At 39.9% G+C, this 26,520-nt stretch overlaps 1 protein-coding gene across 2 annotated transcripts; it reads right to left on the bottom strand.

Annotated features, from left to right (window-relative positions):
- Nucleotides 1–7,338: 7,338 nt before the first annotated feature.
- LOC121289606 (heterogeneous nuclear ribonucleoprotein H3-like) lies at nt 7,339–26,189 on the bottom strand. Of its 2 annotated transcripts, none has more exons than XM_041209218.1 (12): nt 26,090–26,189; nt 24,658–24,773; nt 22,538–22,693; nt 19,192–19,335; nt 15,772–15,910; nt 13,459–13,649; nt 13,059–13,157; nt 12,657–12,778; nt 11,967–12,102; nt 10,022–10,138; nt 8,984–9,091; nt 7,339–8,672 (listed from the first exon to the last, which is right to left on the bottom strand). In XM_041209218.1, exons 2-12 carry the CDS (start codon nt 24,734–24,736, stop codon nt 8,575–8,577), a joined length of 1,389 nt encoding a protein of 462 aa, XP_041065152.1. In that variant the 5' UTR covers nt 24,737–24,773; nt 26,090–26,189; the 3' UTR covers nt 7,339–8,574. The 2 variants fall into 2 exon arrangements, with proteins under 2 accessions (XP_041065152.1, XP_041065153.1); XM_041209219.1 differs by having other exon boundaries at nt 26,019–26,134.
- Nucleotides 26,190–26,520: the final 331 nt, after the last annotated feature.

Here is a 26,520-nt window from a genome sequence, read left to right as displayed (position 1 = left end):
CAGGTTTTGGGGGAGTCAGGAGGTGGGTTACTCGTACACTATTCCTTGCCTCTGACCTGCTCTTGTAGTTGCAGTATTTATATGGCTAGTCCAGTTCAATTTCTGGTCAATGGAAACCGCCAGGATGCTGATAGTGGGGGATTCAGTGATGGTTATGCCATTGAACATCAAGGGGCGATGGTTCGATTCTTTCTTGTTGGAAATGGTCATTGCTTGACACATGTGTAAATGTTACTTGCCACTTGTCAGCCCAAACCTGGATATTTTCCAGGCCTTGCTGCATTTGGACATAGACTGCTTCAGTATCTGAGGAGATACGAATGGTGCTTAATATTGCACAACCATCAGCGAACATCCTCACTTCTGACCTTATGATGGAAGGTCATTGATGAAGCAGCTGAAGATGGTTGGGCCGAGGACACTTGGCTTAATACTTTAAGACAACAAGCGAGCTATGGCTCAGTTGGTAGCGTTCTTGTCTTAGAAGCTTCAGGGTTTGAGCACAAAAAAATGAAGGTTGATGCTCCACTGTAGCACTAAGGGAGCATTTTATTGTAAGACGTACCACCTTTGTGGTGAGATGTTAAACCGAGATCCCCATCTGCCTGTTCCCGTAGCTGTAGAAAATCCCGTAGCATTATTCTGAAGAGGAGCAAGAGAATTATTGCCAGACTTTGGATAATGTATATGCCGTATTACATTATCATTGCACACTGTTGTGTCAGCTTGCTATATGCAAATTGGCTGCCACATTTCCTACTTTAAAACATTGACACTTCAAAAGTACTTCATTGATAGTCATGAGAAGTGCTCCATGAATGAAAGTTGATAATCCTCAAGCATTAAATTATGGCTATTTGGTTCTGAGCTTGTGCTAGGCAGCAGACAGGCTGCAGCATCGCAAAAGTCAGCTTAATAAAATAATTCCACGAAAACTTAAGACCAAGACCTACTACAAAACATCTGACCCCTTGATCCCAAATTTAGTTGCTGCCGAAACCCTAGATATCCCTCCTTCATTAAGGTGCTCCAAATTTACCTTTGACCAAAAAGTTCCTATTACTGCTTTAGAACATTTGCAAAGTGATTCAAATGGAAGAATAAAACTTTGGACTAATTCTTAAAGCAGTTACATGATTGAAACTGATTTCAAACTGCAGGATGCAAATTTGCATTAGCCTGCTTTTGCACTCAACTACGTAATTATAGTGATAAATAATGTTAAAATTTAAGATGATCCCTCAAGTTTTGAAGCGCAAAATATCTCGTCATTAAATGGCACCATGGGTGAGGCTGAGCACAATTAAAATACCAAGAGCATGAGAAAGCGACAGTGAACAGCTGGTCGATTAGAAGGGGAAGTTGATTTAAGAAATATTACTGTTTTACAATAGTGTGTCGAAGTTGATACATTTCAAATCAATACTAATTAGAAATTGATTTAATCAGTAATTAGATCTAAGATACAACACGTGATCCAAAATTACTAAATAATTGACCTAACACATCATAAAATAGGAATTAACAAGGTCCCAATTTTTTGGCACAAGCAGACTAAATAGAATTGACAACTGAGATACATTGCCTACAACTCCAGTGCCAATGTGGCAGTGTGAAGGACATGCAAACTGTAACAAGTGCACAGCCTAAAGGAGGGAGGTACATTTGCTGAATCATACATTCCAGCTGATCACCCGATAGCCACACAGGACAGCACGCATGTGGCCATCTAGCAGAGTAGGATGAGACAGGCAGTGCAGAAATCTTTCAGGAGTATAGTGCCCACTTTTCTGTGAACACAAAGTGACAGCACCTAAAGGGAGCACATGGCATCATATGATAAAAGACATCATAGCAAAGTGCAAGAACACAAGTAGCTCTACAGGATTCAGTGGTCAGGGGACAGACTGGCATTTCAGCAACCACTAACATAAGTCCTTCCTTGCACATTTGCTCCCTGATAAAGGACATCAAGGTTAAGGGAGCAGAGGAGCAGCTACAAATCATGGGTCATGTGAGAACAAATGACAAGAAAAGGGTGGAGATCCTGTAGTTTCAAGAGCAAGGCAAGTTAAAAAGCAACATTTAGAAAAATTTAAGAGTTCTGGATTACGCCTAGTGCCACAGGCTGAATATACAGATATTCAATCAAAAGGTTTATTTCTTTAAAAGTCAACTGTCTTGGCCAAGGGCTACATTGTTGTGTTTTACAAAGTAAAACAAAAATAGAAAAAGTGTAGAAATATAAAATTATTGCTGAGAAAAAGATCTTTTTGTCAAAAGCCTTTTGTCTTGCACTCATCAGGGCAATTCGTAAGAAAATACCAATGTCAGGGGAGGACTGTATGAGGAGAAAGTGCTGATTGGTTGGCAGGTGGATGCTTATTGGTAGAGACGTTGCCATAGAGAATGCACTAGTTGATGGTGATTGACTTAACTGCCAAGCATTGTTTTTAAATTTAAGCTAGGCAAGACATTGTCCTGGGGAATGAAACATCAAATGGTTATCACTTAATTTGTTTAGCTGAGAGGCACAATGCATGTACATGTTGTGTCTGCTTAGTATAGGGCCCTGACGTTTTAATATATGCAGCTTCCAGAACACAGAAATGCACCACACTGTGAGCCTGACTGACAATCTTAAATTGGTTGGCTGCATAATTCTTAGCACACAGAATTATTTGGCAAATGTTGTCCAGTCACAGAATCACATCTAATGTTGTTCACTGTGCTTTGAGTTTGACAAGCATGAGCCAGTCGGGTATGATCCTTGCCCATTGCGAACAGTGGAAGGGACATGCTGAAATAAAAACAGAAAATGCTGGAAAAACTCAACTCTCCACAGATGCTGTCAGACCTGTTAACATTCTGAGTCTGTATGATCCTTCTCCAAAGAGGTAGAAATGTAATGAAATTTATACTGTAAGGGGTTGGAGCAGGTGAAGTTGGAAAGGTCAGTGATAATTGAGGGCTAAGGAAAGATTGACAAAGATTTCATGGACAAAAAGACAAGGAGTGTTAATGGTAGTGATAAGGGCTAAAGGTGGTGCTGATAGTGGCATGAAGGTTAAGAAAGCAGAATGTGTTAATAGTAGAACAAGGGTGAGCACTCAGTGAAAGAGTAACAGGGGGTGGGGGCAGTGGTTGAGGAAAAAGGATGATTAAAGGGATTTTAAAAATGGGATAAAACCATAAATAAGATAAAAATGAGAATAAGTGGATACAAATTTTTAAATAAATTAAACAGAAAAAGGGGGATTAAAAGAGAAATGTAGATTGAGTTCAACAACTTCAGACCATGAACTCTATGTTAAGTCCAGAGGCTGTGAAGTGCCTAAATGAAAGACGAGGTATTGTTGCGTTGGGCTTCACTGGAACATTGCAGCAGGCCAAGGATGGGCATGTGGGCCTGAGAGCAGGATGGTGTGTTGAAATGGCAAGTGACAGGAAGGTCTGGGTAATGCTTGCAGACAGACTGAAGGTGTCCCACAAAGCGGTCACCCAGTCTGTGTTTGGTCTCCCTAATGTTGAGGAGACTGCATGAGGAGACTAAATTGAAGGAGGTGCAAGTGAAGAGCTGCTACACCTGAAAGGACTATTTGGGCCCTTGGATGATGTTGAGTAAAAGGCAGGTGTTACACCTGCAATTGCATGGGAAGGGGATGAGGTGTTGGGAGTGAAGGAGGAGTGGATCAGGGTATCCTGGCAGAAACGCTCCCTATGGAATGCTGTCAGGGGGTTGAGGGGAAGGTGTTTTTAGTAGTGGCATCATGCTGAAGTTGGTGGAAATGGAGGAGGATGATCCTTTGAATGCAGAGGCTGGTGGGGTGAAAAGTGAGGACAAAGAGGATCCTATCTTGTTCTGGGAGGGGAAGGAGTGAGAGCAGAGGCACAGGAGATGAGTCTGACACAGTTGAGGACCATCAACCACAGTGGGTAGAAAACCTCAATTAAGGAAGACATGTCAGACGCACCATTTTGGAAAATGGCATCATCTGAACAGATACGACTGAGGCGAAAGAACTGCGAAAATTGGATGGAGTCCTCACGGGAAGCTGGGTGTGAGGATCTGTAGTTGAGGTAGCTGTGGGGGTCGGTGGGTTTGTAATGAATATTGGTGACAGTTTATCACCAGAAATGGAGACAGAGGTCAAGAGATTGACCATGGGGGATGGAAATTGGAAGCAAAATTGATCATTTTTCCAGGTCCATATGAGCATGAGGCAGCACCAAAAGTCATCGATGTACCAAAAAAAAGTTGTGGGAGGCACCCCCCCACCCCAAGTAGGACTAGAACAAGGAATGTTCCATTCCCCATAAAGACACAGGCATAACTGAGACCCATAGCCATACCTTTTATTTGGAGGAAGTGAGACAAGTTTAAGGAGAAATTGTTCAGAGAGAATAATTTCAGCCAGACAGAGTGGCGGAGGATGGGGATTGTCTGGGCCTCCATTCAAGGGAGCAGAGCCCTCAGTCCATCCTGGTGGGGGAACGAAAGGTAGAGGAACTAGACGTCCATGGTGAAGAGGAGGCAGTGAGGGCCAGGAAACTGGGAACTGTTAATATGACATGGGGTATCAGAGGAATCATGGATGTAAATGGGAAGAGAAGGGTCTTTGGGGTGTACAACCTACATCCTTAGCCATCACACTGGCACTGAAATTCATACACATTACTCATTTGTGATAGGTAGAACATCTTTTGAGCTTGACAGCAGCATCCTATTAATGTCGAATACCATTCATTTTGCTACTGCGTAGTAGCAACATGAAACTGCTAACTTCACTTACTCAAATATTTGAGATAATTGCCCTTCTAGGGTAACCTGAGGTAGACTGGGCACTTTTCAAGGCCTAAAGTGACAGCCTTGGGCACATTAAGTTTGCATTATATACAGCGTGAAACGATCAGATCAGTGTAACCATTATCCCGCAGAATGTCTTTGATTTACCCTACTTCAGCATTAAGTTTGCAAGGTGAGCAAATAGCTCAGACTCTATTTAGGAGGTTACTGCTAAGGCCAATCTGACAGCATATGCAACTGTAAGAGTCCCAACCTGTTATGACTGAAGGTAAACGACGATAGAAAACCCCCTAGCAGATTTCTCAACTCGTACGTCAAGGAAAGGGAGCTCATTTGGCTGCTCCATTTGAGAGGTAAATTTAAAGTGCAGGATTCTCCAATCTGTCCACATGACAGAAGTCCCTCAGCCCAGGTAAAATTTGAATACCTTCACATCCGTCCCAAGGTGTGATGTCCAGAACTGGAGATATTAATAAAGTTGAAGTCAAATTATAGGTTTACAGTTCACAACTTGTTTTTGTACTCTTATCCCACTTGATAAAAGGTCAGGATACTGGATGCCAATTAACCACTTTTTCCAATTGGCCCTGCCACGAGGAATGATTTGTGCACAGACCCCAGCTCGCTCTGCAGCCCTTGTAAAATTGTATTATTTGATACTGCCTCTTGTTCCTCCTACTGTAAGAAATCACTCCACAGTTCTCTGCATTAACTTTCATTACCACTTGACCAGCCATTCCACCACCCTGTTTGGGTCCTCCTGAAGTTATCATTGTTTTCCCCCCAGTTTACAATAGTTCCAAGTTTGGTGGCACCTTAAAGGTTAGTAATAGACATTAAGAAGTGGTTATCTGGTACAGTGAATGAGGCTTTAAACTAATTTTGTAGAAGAAATAGTTTAAACAAGAGAAGCAAGTTGCATCCAGAAAGCAGATTTTAAAAAGGAACAAGTGTATAAGAATAGATTCTCGTATGCCAGCTGTTATACTAATCTTTATAAAAGACTTGGATTATTAACATTTACTGTGATTTGAGACCAAAATAGATGTTTGAGGTAGAAGCACTAAGTGAGTACTCCCCTGGCCTCAAATATTCCAATGTTACTAAGGGCAATGCCAGAGGAATGCAAGTATTACACCCTTGCCAAAAAAGGTAGATAAATCTGACAATTACAGACCAGGGAATAATCTGGGACAAAAGCAACTGCTGCATGGTAAATTGTGTTCATAAGTCAGTACAGATTTGTTAAAGGCAAATGGTATTTATGTCTTGACTTTGTTCTTTGAACGAACAGAGGGTTGAGACTACTGTGGTTGGAACGAGACTTGGGGTGTGCAAAACAATGTTTACTACATTTTGTACCATGTGTAAACTAAAATTTAAACATGAGAAGAGAGATTGAGAAGGCTAATATGAAAGCATGATCAATTTTGACTGGGCTTCAAAAAAAAATTGATTTGCAATTAGTACAAACCCAAGCATGAGATTTGTTTTTAAAAAAAAACAGGCAACAACAACTGCTAAGTTTTCCAGCAGTTTTGATTCTTGGAAGGGATGCACCATAGATGAAGGCTGTCAATCATTGAAGAAAACAGAGGACCTCCTCTCTAGTTAAAAATACCCATTGCTAGACAAAATGACCAGAGATCTGGCATCATCTTGTATTCAATGCTCTTGCAACAGAGCAAAATTGAGGATCACCTAGTGGAGTATTTACAATTCTTTCCAGGTTTCAAGTGCACCCCCATCTGTTACTTTTTGCATATGAAATCACAAAAGAAGGAAATCATTTGTGTCTTGGACCTTGTGAAATTTTGATTCTATAATGGAGAAAAGTTGCAACCAGAGAAATGGACTCATTCTCTTAACATGAATCACCATCTATCTCACTCAGTTCTCAGCTCAAGCTCCATTACATGACCTGTACATATGAAAGACTAAATGTAAGAGATCATGCCAATCTTTATAGCTGTGGAAAGAGTAGCATGTTCTTTAGTGTCCACCAATATAGAATAGAACAGCACAAGAGGTTATTCAGCCCATCAAGTCTGCACCAATTCTGTTCAGGAGCAATCTTATTTCGCACACTTCCCTGCTCTTCCCCCCCATTTCCCTCCAAGTATTTACTCAATTCCCTTTTGAATTTTTATTGAATCTATAGCCAGCACCATATTAAGCAATGCATTCAAAATTATGGTCACACGCTGTGTTTCTCAGGTTACCTTTGGTTCTTTTGCTGGTCACCATCAATCTATTCCCTCGTTATCTTATGATTAACCTGCCCTGCTACTTCCAAAGATCATGATGAAACACATCCAAGATTTACCTTTATTTGCCACTTGCTGGAAATGTTGTGCAATTCACATCTGCATACAATAGCTAACTGCTAATTTCATCATTTAGATCCTCTAGCTTCTCCAGGGGAGACTGACTGCACAAATAGGAAGTTGTCAATTGTACACAAGTTCAAGGATTGACTAAAGCCCATTACAGCAACCTTCCCCTTTAAACCCTGAACAAATCTTGTCCTGTTAACATTTCTGAAATTACACTTTATTATATTCACCATTAGAAATGTACAGTAAGTCATCTCTTTCAGATGTTGAAAAAATGTACAGGTTTCAGAAGCTGCACATTCAACTAAGTGTCAAAGTCAATATGTCCCACTGAACAAAGCATGGTAACCAAAAAAAAGCACCTTTTGGAAAGGTACAAAGATACACTTCTCATTTTTAAAACTACATTGCTAACAGTCAAAATATTAAGAATCAAAGTTAAAAACCATGTGAACCAGACAGACTTTAAAAAAATCAACATAGCAACTGTTGAAAAAACATGTTCGCCAGGATTTCCAATGCCAGACAGTCAAGAATACATCTAAGTTGCTGGAGGAACTGACAGCTCAACACCCACACAATACCCTACATCTGCTTCTTGGTTTTTATCTGTTAAAGCATTCCAGAAAGTCAAAACAGGAAGACATACCATTTCAACCCAACTGAGAAACTCCCCATTAGCTGTTATAAATGGGCAGGGGCAAGGGGGAGGGGGAAACACCAGAATAGTAAAAACATGAAACAAATGAACAGTAGTTGTCTGATGAGCAAACAAATGGGACAAAAAATTGTTTATAAAGACACCAATGCTAAAAGATGTTCTAACAGATGCCCATAACCGCACATTTCTACATGTGACAACACAACCTCAAATTGAATGAAGTGTGGACATTTCATTGGTGGCCTTATAATTTCTGGTATATACCATAGAAAGAATACCAAGTTAAACCCCTCCCCATGTTTTATTTAAATGGTACCACCAAAGTAGAAAATAGCATTCACAATCACACAACTTGCTCACCTGAGAGCATTTAAAGGTGATCTAAAGTTAGATTCAGTTTAGTTAAAATAATAAAATGTAAGAATTCATCAAAAGGAGGCTTTGCACTAGATGTTTACTTTGATTTGCCACATTCACGCAAGTCCAAAATTATCAAAACAATTTTTCCTTCTCCATCAGGTCTAATACCTGAAGCTTCAAACAAAGTTACCCAAAGTCTGGGCAACATGGGCGTTCTATATGTTGACACCAAAACATGTAAAAAAATAAAAAGAATTGCAAAGTAGCTCTATTAGTAAAAATATTACTGCTTTTGGTTTTGAAGAAAAAAACAAACAGCAATGCTGCTGCATTGGTCATCCATTATGAAATTGTGGCAGAGTTTGGGTTCTGAAGCTTCTGGCTCATGGCCTGATCACCATAACATTAGTTTACATTCTCCATCCAGCCATGCTTGTGTCTAAGTTTCCCATTGCCATATTCGGATTTGGATTGTTGGAATATCCACCTCCTCCCATACCGCCATAACCTGCAATTGGAAAAAAGACAACTAATTGAGAAGTTTTTCCCGATTTGCATTTGCCTCAAACTCCAAGCCCCGACATTAAATTTAGATTACATAGGTATTTCTGCATAAAAGGAGGAAGCATAGCCTCATGAGCCACTCATGAGTCCTGAATATGGCCAATGAATTGTAGATAAGCATTAATTTCAAGCAATTATGAGCTCCGCCTATAACCATGACATTCGCAACTAATTCTCCCAAAAGCTTTGATGGCAAAGGAAAGTTACTCATCAATACTTGGGGACCAAATTTCAGTTACAAGGACCTGCACTTACCAAATCCACGTGCGTTTCCAGCATTTCCATATCCACCATAGCTATTTCCCATATTTCCATAGCTATTTCCCATACCCTGGCTGTTATGCCCATAGCCTCCTTGATTGCCTATGCATCAAAAACAAAATTGAAATTTAGATGTTTCAATCTTTCTCCACCTTTAAGATTAATCACCAAACTGCTCCCCTGTCTATGCCAATCACTTGATGCTGCTTCCAGGCAGTGCCCAAAAGCAGTGATCCAAATAAAATGGCATTTTCAATCATCCTCTGCTGAAACCAAGCAGTTAATATGATCTCTACAGCTGGTCATTTCTGTACTGTGCTCATCCACATGCTAGTTACCCACATTCAACAGCAAGATGCTTGCCTGGAGAAATCTCAAAGCACAGAGACAAGCATGCCTTAAATTGAAGTACTATTCGTTAGCCAAGGTGCAGCTAAGCTGGAGAAATTTAATGATTAATTTAGGCAAGAATTAATTTGAAAAAAATTCAGTGGAGCAAACTACTGAATCTAATGCAATGAGGACTACACTCATTTACATTATCCACCTAGCACCCATGCTTTAGCCATCTGCCCCCCTCACTTATAACCCAATGATTGATTTGGTTAGCACCAGTAAAATTGTCACCTGGAAGCTAATTTGCACCAAATTGAAGTCTTTACAACAATGAAGTTGTAGAGAGATTGTTGTACATCTAGTCACCAACATTCCATAGGTGTAGCAGATAGAGATAGTTTAGCATTGGTTAACAGAGCAATGATCCTGACAGTATTTTTTCAATTAGAAGTCAACACTGAAGTAAATATGATTTGATGGGAGATTGTTACTATGTTGAAAACATTGATAAAATCAGAAAACTGGATTCCTCCACCTGTTGTCAATGCATTCATAATCAGACCACCTAAAATCTGCACTTAGATTTTGTGGACCAGAGTTTAATCATATTAACAGATGTTGCATGCCAGTCATAATGGACATTTAATGTAACTTAATTCAATCAATATAGAAATGTCAGAATCTGAAAAGAATTACCTGCTGCATAATGGTCCATACCCATGCCCATAGCACCCATTCTGTGATTTCCATAACCGCCAGGCCCACTTCCCATATTGGCAGTTGAATCCAGGAACAACTCAATATACCGATGTTCTAAAGAAAAAATTCAGTTAATAAGACCATACAATAATTTAAGATCAGTCATTTGGCGTTCAGTTTCAGAATAGGACCATGACAAAACCAATTAACTCAAAAATATCTCGATGTTTTCCCAAAGCAGAAAAATACAAACATTTGTTGCACAATTTCAGCCCTTACCGAAGTAAAGAATTCCAACACTAAGATCTTGCAATTGATGAGACAAGATACTTGTCAGATTGCCCTGACAAATCAAAAATCAACCTTAAAGAGCAAGATGCAAACATGTAAACTCAAATAAAGAGCAAAAATTGCTGACATCCAGAACTTAAGCAGCATCCATGAAGAAAATTATCTGCAGAGATCTGTTGAAAAGTTAACAACCTACTATAGCTTTAAATTTAGGATAAATAAAGGGGTCATGTCACTTGTTCTGGAGTCTGCCTGACAGTAAGCTTGGGTGGCTTGATTATTAAGAGCTCAAAGGATGGCTCAGATTGTTTTACTGAGGTGGTTGTGCAAGATATTTAAAGCTTGGAAATCATGAGCAGCAATCTCATTATACCATGATTGGGCCCAGAGTCACCCCAAAGGTGTCATAGTTATAAACAGTGACGCTGTAATTATTGATTTACTTCGAAGATGAAAGGAAGTTGGAATCGAGGGCAATTAATTAGCATTTCTACTCTGACACAAAGCTAATATATTTCCTGTTGCCATGGGGAAAGAGGGGCAAGGAAACCATTTTGAGATTAGGTTACACGTTTCCCAACAAATCCATGAACATCTCAGACAGCAGTATTGTCATGTGGTCTGCAGCCAATGCAGGGATAGAGAAAAGTAGCCAGGCCTACACCATAAGCAGAGAAACCAGTGACTATTGTTCACCACATGGAATGCTGGTGGAAGCATAAAGATTGACAGCAGAATCACTAAGGATTTACATGAGGTAAGAAAATTCACCTACACTTGGAACTAGAGGAAGGGATCTAGAGGCACAGGAAAAGGGAGTTCTGGGATTATAACTTCCCAGCTGGATAACAAGAACAAAGTAAGCCGAAAGATAATCTTAAACCAATTCCTGGATAAAGATATATCCACTTCTCAGCGTAATGTATTACTGTAGTGGAAGATTTTTGGGTGTGCTAATTTTAAAAAAAAATTCATGGGATGTGGCGTCACTGGCTAGGCCAGCATTTATTGCCCATCCCAACTGCCCCTCTTTTTCCTCCAGAGGTCATTTAAGAGTCAACCACATTGCTGTGGGTCTGAAGTCACATAGGCCAGGCAAGGACAGCAGATTTCCTCCCCATAAGGACATTAGTCAGCCAGACGGATTTTTACAACACATCGGCAATGGCTTCATGGTCATCATGAGACTTGATTCCAGATTTTTGTTGAATTCACAATTTCATCATCTGCCTTGGTGGGGTTTGAACCTGGGTCCCCAGAGCATTACCCTGGGTCTATGGAATACCTGTCCAGTGAAAATACCAATATGCCACAGCCTCCCCCGAGAATTAAATGGGGAATCTCTTTTCTGTAGTAAATATTAGTTTTCCATGAAACACAATGGTTTTCAGTTATTTGTAAAAGTTAAAATAGTGAAATCTTGATGTGTCTTTTTTTCAGCTTGTAACTGGAAGTTTGAATTTTTCTTAGAAAGGCTCTACAGAGATCATACCAATATATAAACAACAGACCTGATCCGTATAATGTTGGTACAACTAGTACGATGAGCTTGTTTGAAAACAAACTAAATGTTCACTCTTTCATTGATTTTAGAAAACACTGTTGGTAACATGGTACTCATTCCTAATGCGGCACACAATAAATTACTCACGCATGTGTGCTTTATCTTTAGACATAGCAGCAACCGCATCTTCATGAGTAGCAAACTCAACATCAGCCTCTCCAGTCAGACGACCATCAGAACCATATTCAAAGTTGATCTTTACAGGAATCAGTGGTGAAAAAAACTATAGGAAACAGAAGTTGCAGTTATAAATAGCACAAGTACAATATTTATTACATAATTCCCATGAAAGAAAAACATATGGTTATTGGCAATGTTCAATGTGAGGATTACTGGTGCTGGAAATAATTTGATTTTGGGCTCTTCATCTGTACTGAGCTTTGCCAGGCCAAGTATAACTTACTCATATATAATCTAAATCAGTGATAAATATGCTGATACAAGCAAAGAGCTGACCAATTTATTACTCAGCTCTGTCTGTGCTACAGTCACATCAGGAACCAAAAATATATATTAATTTTCATAATCTGACAAGTAAGAAGCTTACTTGCAGCAGCGGGCTTCAGTTTGTCAAGTGAAAAAACAGTACAAGAATGAATTGAACTTCAAATCCTCCTCTCCATGTATAATGTACTACAGGAGTATAACATTAGAAAATAAACATGATAAAGGAATTTTTTTTGTTCCCAAGATCTGATTTGTCTAGCAGTTTTCAATTCAACCTAGTCTCCCACAACAAACATTTACGAATGAATATGATTCCCAAAAGTCACTTACGTCAGCAACATCTCCTTCAGAAGCTCTGAAGGGCAATCCTCTCATGTGTACATAATGACCTGTACCGTTTTGAAAAAGAGGACCAGCATCTCCTGCTCCACCATAACCACGGCTGCCCATGCCTATATTTCAAGAATATTCAGTCATACATGTGTACACATCAACTCCATAAACAGGTTCTCAAGACAGCTTACTTATTCTTAAAACACAAGTTCAAAGCATCCTTGGCATGCAATTCCATTAGAAATTAATTTAGTCCATGGGTAAAAAAAAAATGATTTTTGTTCTACAGCAACTTTATCAGAACCCACATGTCAAAAGCATTAACAAACTTGGTTAGTTTGAATGCCAAGTCTTATTTCCTCTAAGCAAAAGCGTAGACCAAAAACTTCCTTCTCCTACCTCTATCCATCATTCCGCCACCTCTGGAATTATGCCCATATGCATCACGGCCATAACCATAGTTATCATTGTAACCATAATCATCAAAGTTGCTGTAACCTAGGGAGAAAAATAAATTTAGCCGTCTGACATAAACACAAGTTGTACCCAGCTAGACTTGCATTCCCTTAAAAGTAATTTCTATGATCTACTGATGTAAATGCCTTTGATTTTAAAGGCAGGTTCATCTAGAAAGAAACTATATTTGCACCAGATCTCTTATAGATGGGATAAAGTATTCATGGACTTAAATGGATCACACTAAATAAATTTACTATGTAATCAGTAACCCATTTAAATTTAATTAGTTCAAAATTTGCCAGGGGAATCAATGACCACAAAGAACTTTCCATGCTCTTACCTCCACCATATGCGGATCCTCTGCGCGCACGGTCAAACATATCTCCTCTCATTGGCCCTGGACCACCATAGCCACTTCGTCCACTTCCCATTGGTCTATCATAGGGTCCTGGTCGCTGTCCCATTAACCTTCTTGGAGGATCATGATAAGCTCGAACCTCACCTCTACTGCTCCTGAAGATTTCAATATACCTAAACAGCCACAATGAATATATTTACTGCATGGCTTTGATTATATTTTAAACTCAATGATAAAACTGTTAAATCTCATGTGTAGATTGCTCTGGTGAAAAGAGTTTCAATTTCAGTTATTTCCCCAAGCACACATTTCAAAGTTGCGATAGAAAATTCAAAGCATTGAATAAGCAATTCTGAAGCTGGCTCTTAATTATGAAAATATCCATTCATGGAGGCTTAAGGAAAAGTAGACAGACGGTCATCACTAACATTCATTTTGGAACCAGACTTGAATGTCAAGGCAAACAGCATACTTCAAAGATCGGGAATGTGCTTTACACCACAGGTAAATAATGCTTTTGAAACATGGCAATGCCAGAAAGCAGGTGTTATAGGTGGTGTATACTTTTAATGACAATTAAGCACACTTGTGCATACTGAGTTAATTGATACTTAAAATTTTCAAACATCTTCAGCCATTATACCACAGCACCATTTGAGTGGAAATAAGTGGCAGGTTGATCCACTATAATTGGAAGGCACCTTGATAAAGCCACTTAATGTGATTAGTTAATGACCTCTAAATTCACAAAGCACAGTTAAGTTAGCTTTTCACCAGAGCAATCAGTCTACTTCAATTAAAAATGCAGATCTTAGCAAAATTGAGATTAATTTAAAGACTTTAAAATATGGCAGCTATGAAAATTTTGCAATTATCTGCCCATCATTTAGAGTAAAAAAAATGTCTGACTTGCACTAGCACAAATTGGAACCATGAGAGGGACCAGTTAAATTAAAAACAGCAGGTGGTTTCAAAGGTATATCAGTGTTACTTAAAGACTGATAACAATGGAAATATCCATTTACCATTACTTGCAGTAGTGAAAGCCTTAACCACATATGGCACAGCTCACTGGGCACCAAGCGATGGGTGTTCTGCAATTCCACCAAATTATGAAGTCAGCCAAGTGCATGCTCCATATTTATCTTAATGGTACTCTGCCATTTGAAACCAGATGAATCAATCAGAAAGCTCAGAGCAAGCAAGTCACCTGGCTACTCAATAGGGTTGGAGAAACTATATTCTCAGAACGTATGCCTCATTAAGGAAAAAACGCTAGCTGCACTTAAAATTTCTTGGATTTAAGAGGGATACACCTTCCCAGATGGAAGGCCATGCAGTATGCAATCTTGATATCTATTTTGGAATTCTGGAATCCAGTATGCCATTGCATACCAGTAAAGTTTGAGCAAATGAAGGGTTTTAGAGGACACTGCAAAGAAAAAGCACTCCCAAAATTGGTTCAGTCACTTAATCTGACGGACTGAAACCTATGTAACTGGTCTCTCCAAAACTCCAATGTGAAAATCCCAAGCTACATGCAATAAGGCATCAAGTCAGACATTTGTTTTATAAAATACAAAGCTTAGTACAACACAAGCATTTGGGACGAATTTCACCAATTGGCTAGTTATACCGACGCTTCTGAACGCAAATCAGAATACTGATTTCAGTGCAATACATTTCTACTGGAGAATAGAATATATAAAAATCAGCAAGCCAACTAGTCATCACCTTCCCATTAGGTTAGATGAAGACAGAAGCCTGGAATGCTGGGTGCGTCAAGCACTAAGCTGATAAAATTCTACAAATGGGGAAAAAATTTCCAACAATTGTCAAATTGGTTTGTAAATGTTACAAATTTTTTGTATATGTTTTGTATTACTGCACTTTGTATATGTATTTTAATTAATCCAAATATACCAAGGTATTATTTTAAAATTGGGTCAAATTGAAGCGATTGTCATTTAATGTTTACATCTATTAATCCTAAACTGTAGGGCCCTCTCCATGGACAATAAAAGCTTCACAAACTTAGCATTAAAATAATTTTGGCTAATACTGGCCTGGTAGATCACTACCATTCATAATCAATCATTTTTCAAGTCATATATATGGAGGGCCCTATAGTATAGGACATATTTTACACAATTTAGAAAAATCAGTTGAGTCCCCACTCAAGTTTTCCAATGGCGTGTGGGAGGTTCGACTATTTTCTCTGCAAAAATGGATGAATTCTGCAACCTGAACAAGTGGGCTTAAAGACGTATGAGCCACCCTTCCGTCCATCCCCACCTGTGCCCTATTCTTTCCTTGTGTTTCCCCAGTGCTTTTTCAGCTATCTCCTTTGATGCAAACTGCACGAAGGCTTCCCCCGTGCTTCTCCCCTGGTAGTCCACCGGCAATGTTATCCCATTTGGCACGATTTCCAACCCTTCAACCCAAGGACAAATACCCCACAAGGGGAACAATATTAAAAATTGAAACATTCCTACTCATACACATACTACAGCATATCAATATTGAGTACTGATATCAGAATTGACTAATGAGGCAAATGGCTGCAGAATGCTATTTAAATAAAGCAAAGATCCAACAAAAAAGGCTTGCTCCTTTTTAAAACCAAAGCTTTTTAAAACAGGGACATTATATAGCCAATTTGGCAACATGAATTACATTTCACAGTATTAAATAGTGACTACACAGCCAAACTAGTGAGACAAACACTATGGAATTGCTGTAGTATTGTACAAATTGGTTCAACATCACATTTACAATGGAAACCAAGACTGAATTTCAAAATATTAAAAATTAGGAAACTTATGAAACAGTAGTGCAACAGAAGGTAGTGTTCATTTGAACTTATGGGAAATTATGAATCAGATAATTGAGTTAAAATTAAACTATACAGATAACTAAATCTCAAACCACTGTGACCACCAGGATTAAAACTCTGGACATGAAATAGTTTGGATTTATAACCACATGACCAGAGAAGAAGTCTGAGTCTCACTTGCTTTGTTCATGAAGAAACACGGTTGAAATGTGACTTTCTTCATTTCACATCAATACAGACCCACCTGCAAGTCAAGGCCTCATATCTGTAGGTCTATGTAAAAATGCCTCCCACTTCCTTTCTATAGATTCTATGTAAGCCAATGAAGGCTGAACAGAACTTCAGTATATTCGCACAATTACCACAATTAACAGCCTGCTAGTTTTGGTTGTAGAAAAATCAACAATGGCAGTAAACAACTAATGCTACAATTTAGGAATTGTATAAACAGCCACTCAATTAACAAGCAATGCTCATTAAGCCAGCAACTTCAGCTAGCTTCATGTAGAACTGAAGCTATTGTTTGGTAACAGAACCCAATAGCTGGGATTTAATTGTTTAAATCATACAAAAATGGAAGGGCATCAAGCTTCACTATCAAAGTTTAGTTAGGATCTTTTTGCTTTAGGTAATTCACACTATGCAGCCAGTGCATTCACCAAGCAAACTCTGCGTCAATACACCAATTTAGCATGGTCTTAAAATATAAGAGTCCACTTACATTATAGGCTGCGAGTTACTGACTGTGAAGAAATAGTTAGCAAGGGAATTGATCCAGTTACCAACCCAAAAGCTAAGTGACTGAACTGTACTCTTACTGAGCTTGGCTTGGTCAAATGCAGCCCTATTTTTCTAGCATGTTCAATTACACGATAATATCTGCAACACAATTTCAACTCAGCCAGGTTATCTACTGAAAATCCTGATACAGGAATTCCATGCCAGATCCCCAAAGTACCAGCAGGTTGAATCAAATCAGCAGCTGAGTCTCACAACCCAGGAAATAGTTCCTTAACTGCTACTCTATGCCAAATAACCCATCCCAGCCAGGACTCTCTGAACTGTTATCCCTACGGGATTAGGTAAGGGAGACAAGGGCAACTTGGGGCTCAAGATGCTCCCACAGCAGTTGAAAGCCTTGCTGACTCTCACCATGAAGTTTCATGCATGAAAAGTGGCCATTTAAGCAAGGAACCAGACATGAATGTAACACAAAGCAGTTGGCACCTTCAGTTGGAGGTGGTGGAAGAGGGAAATGGAATTAAAACCAGCAGGACCATGATGAAATTTTGTTTTAAATTTCCCCCGTTCTAATATCAAGGCTTTGTGGTTGGGAGAGGGGGATTTTATTTTGACTACTGCAACATTCTAATCCAGTTAGAAATTCTTCACAGCCAGTAACTGCAGTAATTTGTAGTGCTGAGACATCAGTAGCACAACTTAAAATCTTAACACAATTTGTATATCAGTAGAAACTGTTTTAAACTGATGTCAACATGGAAATAAAAGAACCCAATTTAAGGGACAGACACCCATTTTAGGTTTTCATCCCTTCTGCGGGTCTTCCCACTTTTAGGCACGAGAAGCCAGAGGGCAGGCAGACAGTCAACATGACTATGAAGCCAATGGCTCAAGGTGCAGAAACCCAGGTTACTCTTCCTCTGTATGGAGAAAGAGCCTGGTCTTTGGTGAATACTTCCCACCATTGGCAAAGGTGGGCTTGAAAACTCCATGGGAATGGTAAGCACATGTCTGCATCTACCACTCCATGGTGCAACACAGATGCCAAATTATAGCACGACTGTACCACTTAAACCCAGAAACTTAAATCTTGACTGGACACAAACACATCAAAGGAATAGTTTAGAATGTCAGCACTGCTGTTCAATCAGAAGCTGCATTGCAATACTAGAATTACACAATTCAAAGCAAATACTGGTGTTAAATTTGTGTCTAAACATTTGTAATACTCCATACAAATTAGCAGAAAAAATTCAAACAAATGAAGGTTGGAAGATTACATCTGGCAATAAGGCTGAATTAACTTCTGTAGTTAATAAATTTTTCAATTAACAAGTTATTGAAAAAATTTTGCACACAAGATTCTAAACTATTCCTTCAAATGCTAATAAAATTATAAGTCACCCTTTATATTACTGGCTCACAAGATTGGACTCAAGGATTAACTTTTGGGGGGGGAAAAAATCAATTCTCATCCTCAAAATGGAAAAGCAAAATTACTAATTTTAAGGCAGTGGCCCAATGTGTCTTTAAAAAAAAAAGTAAAAATTTTGCTAGCTTTTCATCAACGAATGCAACCTACACCCTAAAATTAACGAGATAATTCACCTTAAAACCTACACATGCTTTGGGAACTTGGTCCAACTAGCTTTGCCGGGACTATGGAGCTAATTTGTGACCCCTGCTCAAAACTGCAACCAAAATCCCCACAACCAACCAACTTCGTTTTCTTTAGACTGCATGGTTACAGCAATTGCATTTCTTAAGCAAGAAGAATTGTCTTTATTGTAAATCACTGTCCTAAGTTGCAAACTGTCAAAGGCATTGAACTATTTTTGTTAAAGAATCTTTTTTGGAACAAAAAAAACCCTTGTGCCCAATTCTATGTGCCACTCTACCAAGTCACGAAATGATCATTTGGCTATTCCACCACCCCTTCATCTACAGAAATTTGCATTGAACAGCCTTGCACATTAATGCAAAGCACAAAACCATTGGACAGGCTATCCAAAGCTATATAAATGCTCCCCAATCCTTCCCTAATGAAAGTAATCTATCTTAAAATTACTGTGACATTAGCACATCAGACCCACATGCCCTACTTGGTGTTCCATTATGGGAGAAAGTAAAAAAGGTACCTGTGAAAAACTGCAAAATTTCCTCTTTGCTGCAGCCAAAGGGCAAGCCTCTAAGGCGCACTGTTCCATCACTCGTTGACTCAGTTTGATTTGGGTTAGCATGCTTTAGTGCCCAGTCCATTTCAGTGGCTTTAGTCTCAAAAACTGTGAACATAAGTTGTAAATGCTAACATTGAACAAACATTCCTGCAAAATGTCAAAGGTGAAGAGAAAAAAAAGACAACTGAAGCCCATCTCCCCTAGCCAAGCATTCCCATTTTAATATTCATTGTATGAGAAGATCACTAATATTTCCAAACACCACCCTCTCTGGTAGATGACTCAAAGAAAACTAATAGTTTTCACAAGTTCAATTAGTCCGCATCCCACAATTCTGGTCTGGATTAAGTATTTGAGAGACTTTAGCTTCTTTCTAGACAGTTTATGTAAACAGCTCAGTTTTTTACCTTTCGCCCAAGTTTGTTGCTTTTCTCTAGTCTTCAATGTAAATCTTTGCAGAACAAGGTTATGAGAATTAAACATTCACCAACGTGAACTGCAAAGTCAATTCTATTACTCGTCTCACATTCCCCAGCTAAGTCTCCCATTGCCTGGTTAATTGCTGTGCACACACTCAAATTTCCAAACAATGATGACTGCGGAACCCTTAATTTGCCATTTCTTTGCCCAACTGCCTCCAAATACTTGCATTTGACATCGCTTATAAAAGGTCAGAAGTGGGGATGTTTGCTGATGATGGCACAATGTTAGAAAATAAGAACAGGGCCATTCAATATGATAATGGCTGTTCCTCTATCTCAATGCCATACTCCCACTCTCTCCCCATACCCCTGGATGCTTTTAGTCTAGAAATCTATTTCCTTTGTAAATATATTCAGTGACTTGGCCTACACAGCCTTCTGTGCTAGAGAATTCCACAGGTTCACCACCCTCTGATTGAAGACATTTCTCCTCATCTCAGTCCTAAAGGGCCTAACGCATATCCTGAGACAGACTCCTGGTTCTCAACCCCTGCAAACAGAGGAAACATCATGCCTGTATTCAGCCTGGCCAGCCCTGTCAGAAGTTTATACATTTCAATGAGATCCACCCCACCCCCCTCATTTTTCTAACCTCTTGTGAATACAGGCCCAGTCGGCCCAATCTCTCATATGAAAATGCTGCCATCCGAGGAATGAGTCTGGTGAACATTTACTACACTCCCTCTTTGGCAGGTATATCCTCTCACTTAAGGAGACCAAAACTCCACACAATATTCCAGGTGTGGTCTCACCAAGGCCCTGTATAGCTGCAGTAAGATATCCTTGCTCATGTACTTAAGTCCTCTTGCAATGAAGGCTAACATACCATCTGCTTTCTAACTGCTTGCTGTGCTTGCATGCTTGTTTTCAGTAATGGGTGTACAAGGACACCCAGGTCCCTTTGTATATCATTTCACAAACTACCACCATTTAAATAATACTCTGCCACTCTTTCCCACTGAAGTGGATAACTTCACACTTACTCACATTATTCACCATTTGCAACTCATAACAAAGCAGCCTGTGCCCATATACAGCAAGACCCGGGCGACATTCAGGATTAGGCAAGAAGTGGCAAGTAACATCCACACCACAGCTGCCAGACAGTGACCAGCTCCAACAAGGAAATCTAATCATTTCCTCCCCATGACATTCAATGGCATTGTCACTGAATTCCCCACTATCAACATCCTAGGAGTTATCACTGACCAGAAAATGAACTGGACCAGCCATATAAAGACTGCCTACAAGAACAGGTGATAGGCTGGGAATTCTATACAGTAACTCACCTCCTGATTCCACAAAGCCTGTCCACCATCTACATGGCACAAGTCAGGAGTGTGATGGAACACTCTCCACTTGCCTGGATGAGTGCAGCTCCAACACTACTCAAGAAGCTCCACATCATCCACAACAAAGCAGCCCACTTGACTGGTAGCACATCCACCACCTTAAACACTCCCTCCACCACCACACTGCCAGTGACAACAGCGAGTACCGTCTACAAGATGCTCTGCAGCAATTCACCATGGATCCTTCGAGATGACCTCCCAAACCCACGGCCTCTAGAAAGGCAGGGGCTACAGATCCAAGGGCGTACAACCACTGCGATTTTCCCTCCAAGACATATAACATCCTGACGTGGAACTATAATCACCACTCATTCACTGTCGCTGGGTCAAAGTCCTGGAACTCACTTCATAACAGCACTGTTGGTGTATCTACACCACAAAAACGGCAATAAATGCTGCCCTGGCCAGCAATACCCACATCCCATGAAAGAATGAAAAAAAAAGTTTAGATGGTCTAATATGCAATTCGGTGTCACTCTAGGAAAGGGCATCAAGTACTGACCATCCACTACAGTACTCAGCCAGAATCTCAAATTTCCCTTTAAGCTAATTTCATCATATTTATGGCTTATTTTAAATGCCCCATTACTAGAGAGATTAACAGGACTATTGCCAAAACTAGAAAGCGCAAAAAGCCACACGATCAATACTTTCATGTCCTTAACCAAAGCTTCAAAGCTGCAAGGGTGGTTAATAAGCTCATATCCTAAATCTACATTGGCAGCTTATTTATCAAGTTTCTGTTGCATAGAAATTTGCACAGCCTGCTCCTCTGGTGAGATTCCCTTATTTTTCCTATGCTTTACAGCAGTGTAATAGGTCTGAAGAAACTTTGGCTTAGATTTGACACTCAAATTTTGTCTGCTTCCAATGATAATTTGCATTGATAGTGCCTTTAAATTAGTAAAACATTCTAAGCCAGGAGTGTGCTCATACAAAATTTCACATTTCACCATAGTGGTCAGAGTCAGAATGAGATAGGTTTTAAGGAACATTTGCAAAGGAGAGAGGAGGCAGAGAGGTTTAAGGCAATTTCAGAATTAAGGACCTCAGCAGCTGGAGGCCTGTTATCAAATGAGAGTGCCAAGAAGCAGCTGTCTTGCAGGTTTATAGTGCTGAGAAGTTTAGAGATGTGGAGGTGAACTTTGGAGGAATTTTAAACATAAAAGGTGCTGCTGGAATAATGTAGATCAGCAAAAAAAGGTATTGGAAGAACACGACAGTGCAAGTTAGGAAATTGAGACCAAAATTCAGACAAGCCCAAACTTATGGATGGTGGAAGACAGGAGGCCAGGCAGCAATGTGCTTAAGTTAAGCCCACCCAATAGAACCCAAATACTACTTTGAGATTCCAAAATCAAAAGCTGTTGCTTCCATTTTCCTCCTGACTCTGATTGCTTCAGGATATAAGAACCTGCCACAATAAACAAAGGCTTCTATCGTATCAACTGATTGTTTAAAATGTCAGCTTACCTTCAATATATCTATGGCCCATGCTTTCCCGGTCCTTTGCAAGGGCACGTTTTACATCTTCCTCAGTTTCCAGCTGAACAAAAGCTTCACCACTTGGACGGCCTTCTCTTAAATAGGTGAAGTGTATTCCACCAGTTCCATTTAATATCTTGCAATCTAAAGGCAGCACACATGATTTACCAAATTATTATCATGCTACACTGGGGAGGGGAACAGGAAGCAAGAAAGGATTTAAAAATACCAAAGGCATTGTAAAGCAAATACATGTGCTTATAACAAAAACACAGGGCATTGTGTTAATTGCAAGTCAATACTGAAGATTTAGGCATCCAACAAACAAATCACCACCCCAGCCTCTAAACGCAAGTAGTTAACCCTTCACAGTAACCAAAATCTTTAACTAATACTAGCATAAAATGTATTGCCTTTAGTTGCAAGATCAGAATGTATTGAAATTCATCAAACTTCCCAAGCAGCTAGTGCACCTTCCAAGGCCACATGTGGGTAGGGGATGGAAGGATGCAGGCAAACAGGGTATAGGATTGCACTGGAAAGCAGTAATGCAGGCTGGACTGACTTGCAGACAACCAGAAACATGAAGTTCAGAACCAGTTCAAATTCAGCTTCATTTGAACACCTAACAGGAACTTAAGATTTGATCATTAAACTGTATGATATAATTACACATTTTAAACAGGAACAGACAAGCAAGGATGAAGCTAAAGCAAAGACTTCATGACAGCCTGGTGAAAAATGTGATGGATAGAAAAATCACACCCTCTGCCCAGACTGCCAAAAGATGAGAAGTGAGGTGTTCTACTGCTCAATTTTGGTTACAGAAAAGATTTGGACCTAGGAATCAGAAGTGCAATTTCACCATCTGCAAACAAATCGACAGGGGGTATAGCTAACTCAAAAGGAAGAATGCAATTAAATACAGCAAGGTATTAATAAATCCATGTGTGATTGGCAAATAAATTTAATAAAGAAATGTTAGGTGGTACATTTTGGTAGGAAGAGCAATAATCTGAATGGGGTAGAAGAGTAAAGGACCCAGAGGCATAGTGTCAACACCGCCAGAAGCAAGAGGCTATAAAAAAGCTAACCAAGCATCGGACTCATGAGCGATAAAAATGAAAAGTCAACATTAAACTTGTCTTTAAACTTGGTTAGACAGCACCCAGGAGAGTGTTGTTCACTGCAGTAGTCTTCCCATTATAAAACAATATCGAGTCACTGGAGATGATGCGAAAAAGATTCATATGAGATGATGATGTAGTCATCAGGGAAGTCTTAACAGGCTCTCATCTTAAAAGTAGGCTGAGGGGGTGACCTGATTGAAGTCTTTGATATAAAGAAAGGGGTTGCAATGGTGGACAGAAAACCTATTCATGTTGGGGAATGTTAAATCATAACTACCAGATAGGCACTAAATTTTAATAGGGGACTCAGGAAAAACATCTTTAACCAGAGTAGCCATGACAGTGAGGAAAACAGCTGCTGTTCCTCAGTGCTTCTAACCTCAACAAGATTTTCAAAACATATTTTTACACCCTCAGACACTTATGTTTAGTTTTAACACTCGTGTTACTCCCAACAAAATAAAGAATTTGTTTGAATTGCTACATGCACTAAAATTTGGCCTAATTATCAAAACATTCAGGGCTATTGTTATTCTCCACAAAAGCAGCTAACAGTGAAGACAGTTCTCAAGCAAATTCATAGCCGAGACTCAAATCACTTTTAAAAATGATCCAAACTGCAGCAGCTTTTGCAACGTGAAGTAATAGTGGCTCCTTTCAGTTAGTCACATGTAAGTACAATGCACCCAGGAAGAAAAGACTATACTTTAAACATGAGTATTGTTTAGAAACAAGCAATTTTCACATTAAAATGAATGTCAATGCACATGTTAAAGGAATGTTTAGTATAAGGATTAACTTTGTCCAGAAACTCCTGTCCCTTTTAAATTCAAGAGATAAAGCCCCAATTGCATTACTTTTGCCAGCCAATTAAATTTCTAAAATTTGCTCCCAGATAATTCAAACTTGTAAATCACCCTCAACTTAAGAATTCTACTTTTCCTTAAAGCCTAAATCATTCAGATGAATTCACAAAACCTGAGAAGAAGTGTAACACTTCATCAGCTGTGCAGGACCATGGGAGCCCACGGACACGGACAACAAAATCTTCATCCATTATAATGTCTGAATCACTATTCTCTCAGAAACAAAGTCTGTAAAAGAAAAATCAAAGTTTGATTAAAGAGACAACATTTATTTAGCACTTTTCACATATTTCAGGCTAACCCAAAGCACATTACAGCCAATGAGGTACTTTTGAACTGGAGGTACACGACACAAAGTGGATTCATCATATCAATAAAGAAAAAATACATAACATAAGGATCACATCACAATTCTAACACCAGAGTTAAAGTAAACAAGTCTGGACAAAAAAAAAATGCGTTATGACTTGAGAAAATAGTATTACTGAAGACATGGATTTAACTAGACCTAGTACTTTAAACTAATACCTAGACAAGCCAAGTGAAACTTTATATTTACAAATACAGTGAAATATTATTAACAGTATTAGTTTGGAGATGTGCTTAAATCAACCATCTCGTGACAAAGTGGCAGGCATTTGGACTTTTAATTTAACTTGTTTTAATTCATTTAACTAACGTTGAGAATAAAATTCACCCATTCGTCAATGAATGAAACCGTAATCACTGTCCTAGTTTTTTTTTTAAAAAGAGGTGAAGCGACCTTCAAGTGTTATAATTGAGCGGCAGTAACGGCCATACAGTCTCAGGTTCGTAGAGACTCACAATTGATGCCTTAGACGATCAAATAGCCGAGCCACAGCCACCCTGGTAGTTCTGACCACGCTACAGAGAATGAAACGGGTCAAATCTGTGGCGCCCTACTTCAGTAGGGGGGGGGGGGGGGAGGGGAAAAAAGAGCATTAAAATGTCTCCCAAGTCCGTCAGTTTGCCTTAAATTGTGGATCCCGGCCACTCAGGAGTCTGGGTCGCAAACGACCTCACGCTGGGGGGCGGGGGGCCGAACACGGATCGGTGAAGAGCAACTGTCCCCGGACACGAGGTGGGGGGGGGGGGGGAGCCTTCCGAAAGCGGGAAACTCTATCGCGCTTCGCCGGCCTGCCACCAACCCTCGTGTCGCTCGGCTATGGACAGATTAAAAAGCTGGAAAGTGGCAGAATAGAGGAGAAAACACATCGGGCTTTCCTGCCTCCTTAAAACCAAAAGTGCTGAGCCAGGAAACGAGAACTACAAAACTAAAACCGCCGCCAGCGTCCATTACAAAACAAACAACCCGAACAAACGCGAGTAAAATGGCGGCCGTGCTTCGCAACGGCCTCGTGTTCCACAATACCCTCTCCCTCCGCTCCCCACACCAACACTCCCATTTTTGAACAAAACTCAACACAAAGGGATCAGGTCAAAATTACTGACTCAAAAATAGCTGCGAATCCCCCAAACCTGGTAGTTAACCAGCGCAGAAGCGATGTTTTTTCCTCCTTTACCTGCAGCTCCTGACTCCCTCGCTCCTCTCGCTCTCACTCCCTCCCTCAATAGGACGATAGCCCTCCTACTGACGTCACCCACCGGAAACAAACCGAATTGTGCCGTCAACCGCCACGGTTTTATGACGAATTAAGATTTCCCGCCCCCCACCCTCCCCCCCTCCCCCGTCGTCGCAATTTGTTAGTGAACTTTTAATGCATCGAAGGCAGGAAAGTTCCCCACTTTTCCAACGGCATATTATTTTTAAAAATTGTTTACCATGAAATATTCGCAAATTTTTAACACCGGACATAAAGCCCGCCCCCTTCCCCCACTCTGATTGGTCACTGTGGTAAGGCGCTAGGCTCGCCATTCGCTCGTCCCCGCGTCAATGAAATGTCGTGTATTTTGCAGAAAAACACCTCGCGTAAGTTTTGCTTGGCTCTCTTAG

Source organism: Carcharodon carcharias, chromosome 17 (genome assembly GCF_017639515.1).
Source record: "Carcharodon carcharias isolate sCarCar2 chromosome 17, sCarCar2.pri, whole genome shotgun sequence".
Taxonomy (NCBI): domain Eukaryota; kingdom Metazoa; phylum Chordata; class Chondrichthyes; order Lamniformes; family Lamnidae; genus Carcharodon; species Carcharodon carcharias.
Note: the sequence above shows the minus strand (reverse complement) of the source record. Positions and strands in the feature narration are given on the sequence as shown.

Excerpts from the sequence above, each read along its gene's own strand:
- LOC121289606 (XM_041209218.1), bottom strand. The coding sequence starts at position 24,736 with ATGGATGAAGATTTTGTTGTCCGTGTCCGTGGGCTCCCATGGTCCTGC. Across the intron at positions 15,911-19,191 it reads AATTTTGCAGTTTTTCACAG|GGTTGGAAATCGTGCCAAAT; the intron begins GTACCTTTTTTA and ends CTTGGGTTGAAG. Across the intron at positions 13,650-15,771 it reads AAGGAAAGAATAGGGCACAG|GTATATTGAAATCTTCAGGA; the intron begins GTGGGGATGGAC and ends GTGGCTGTTTAG.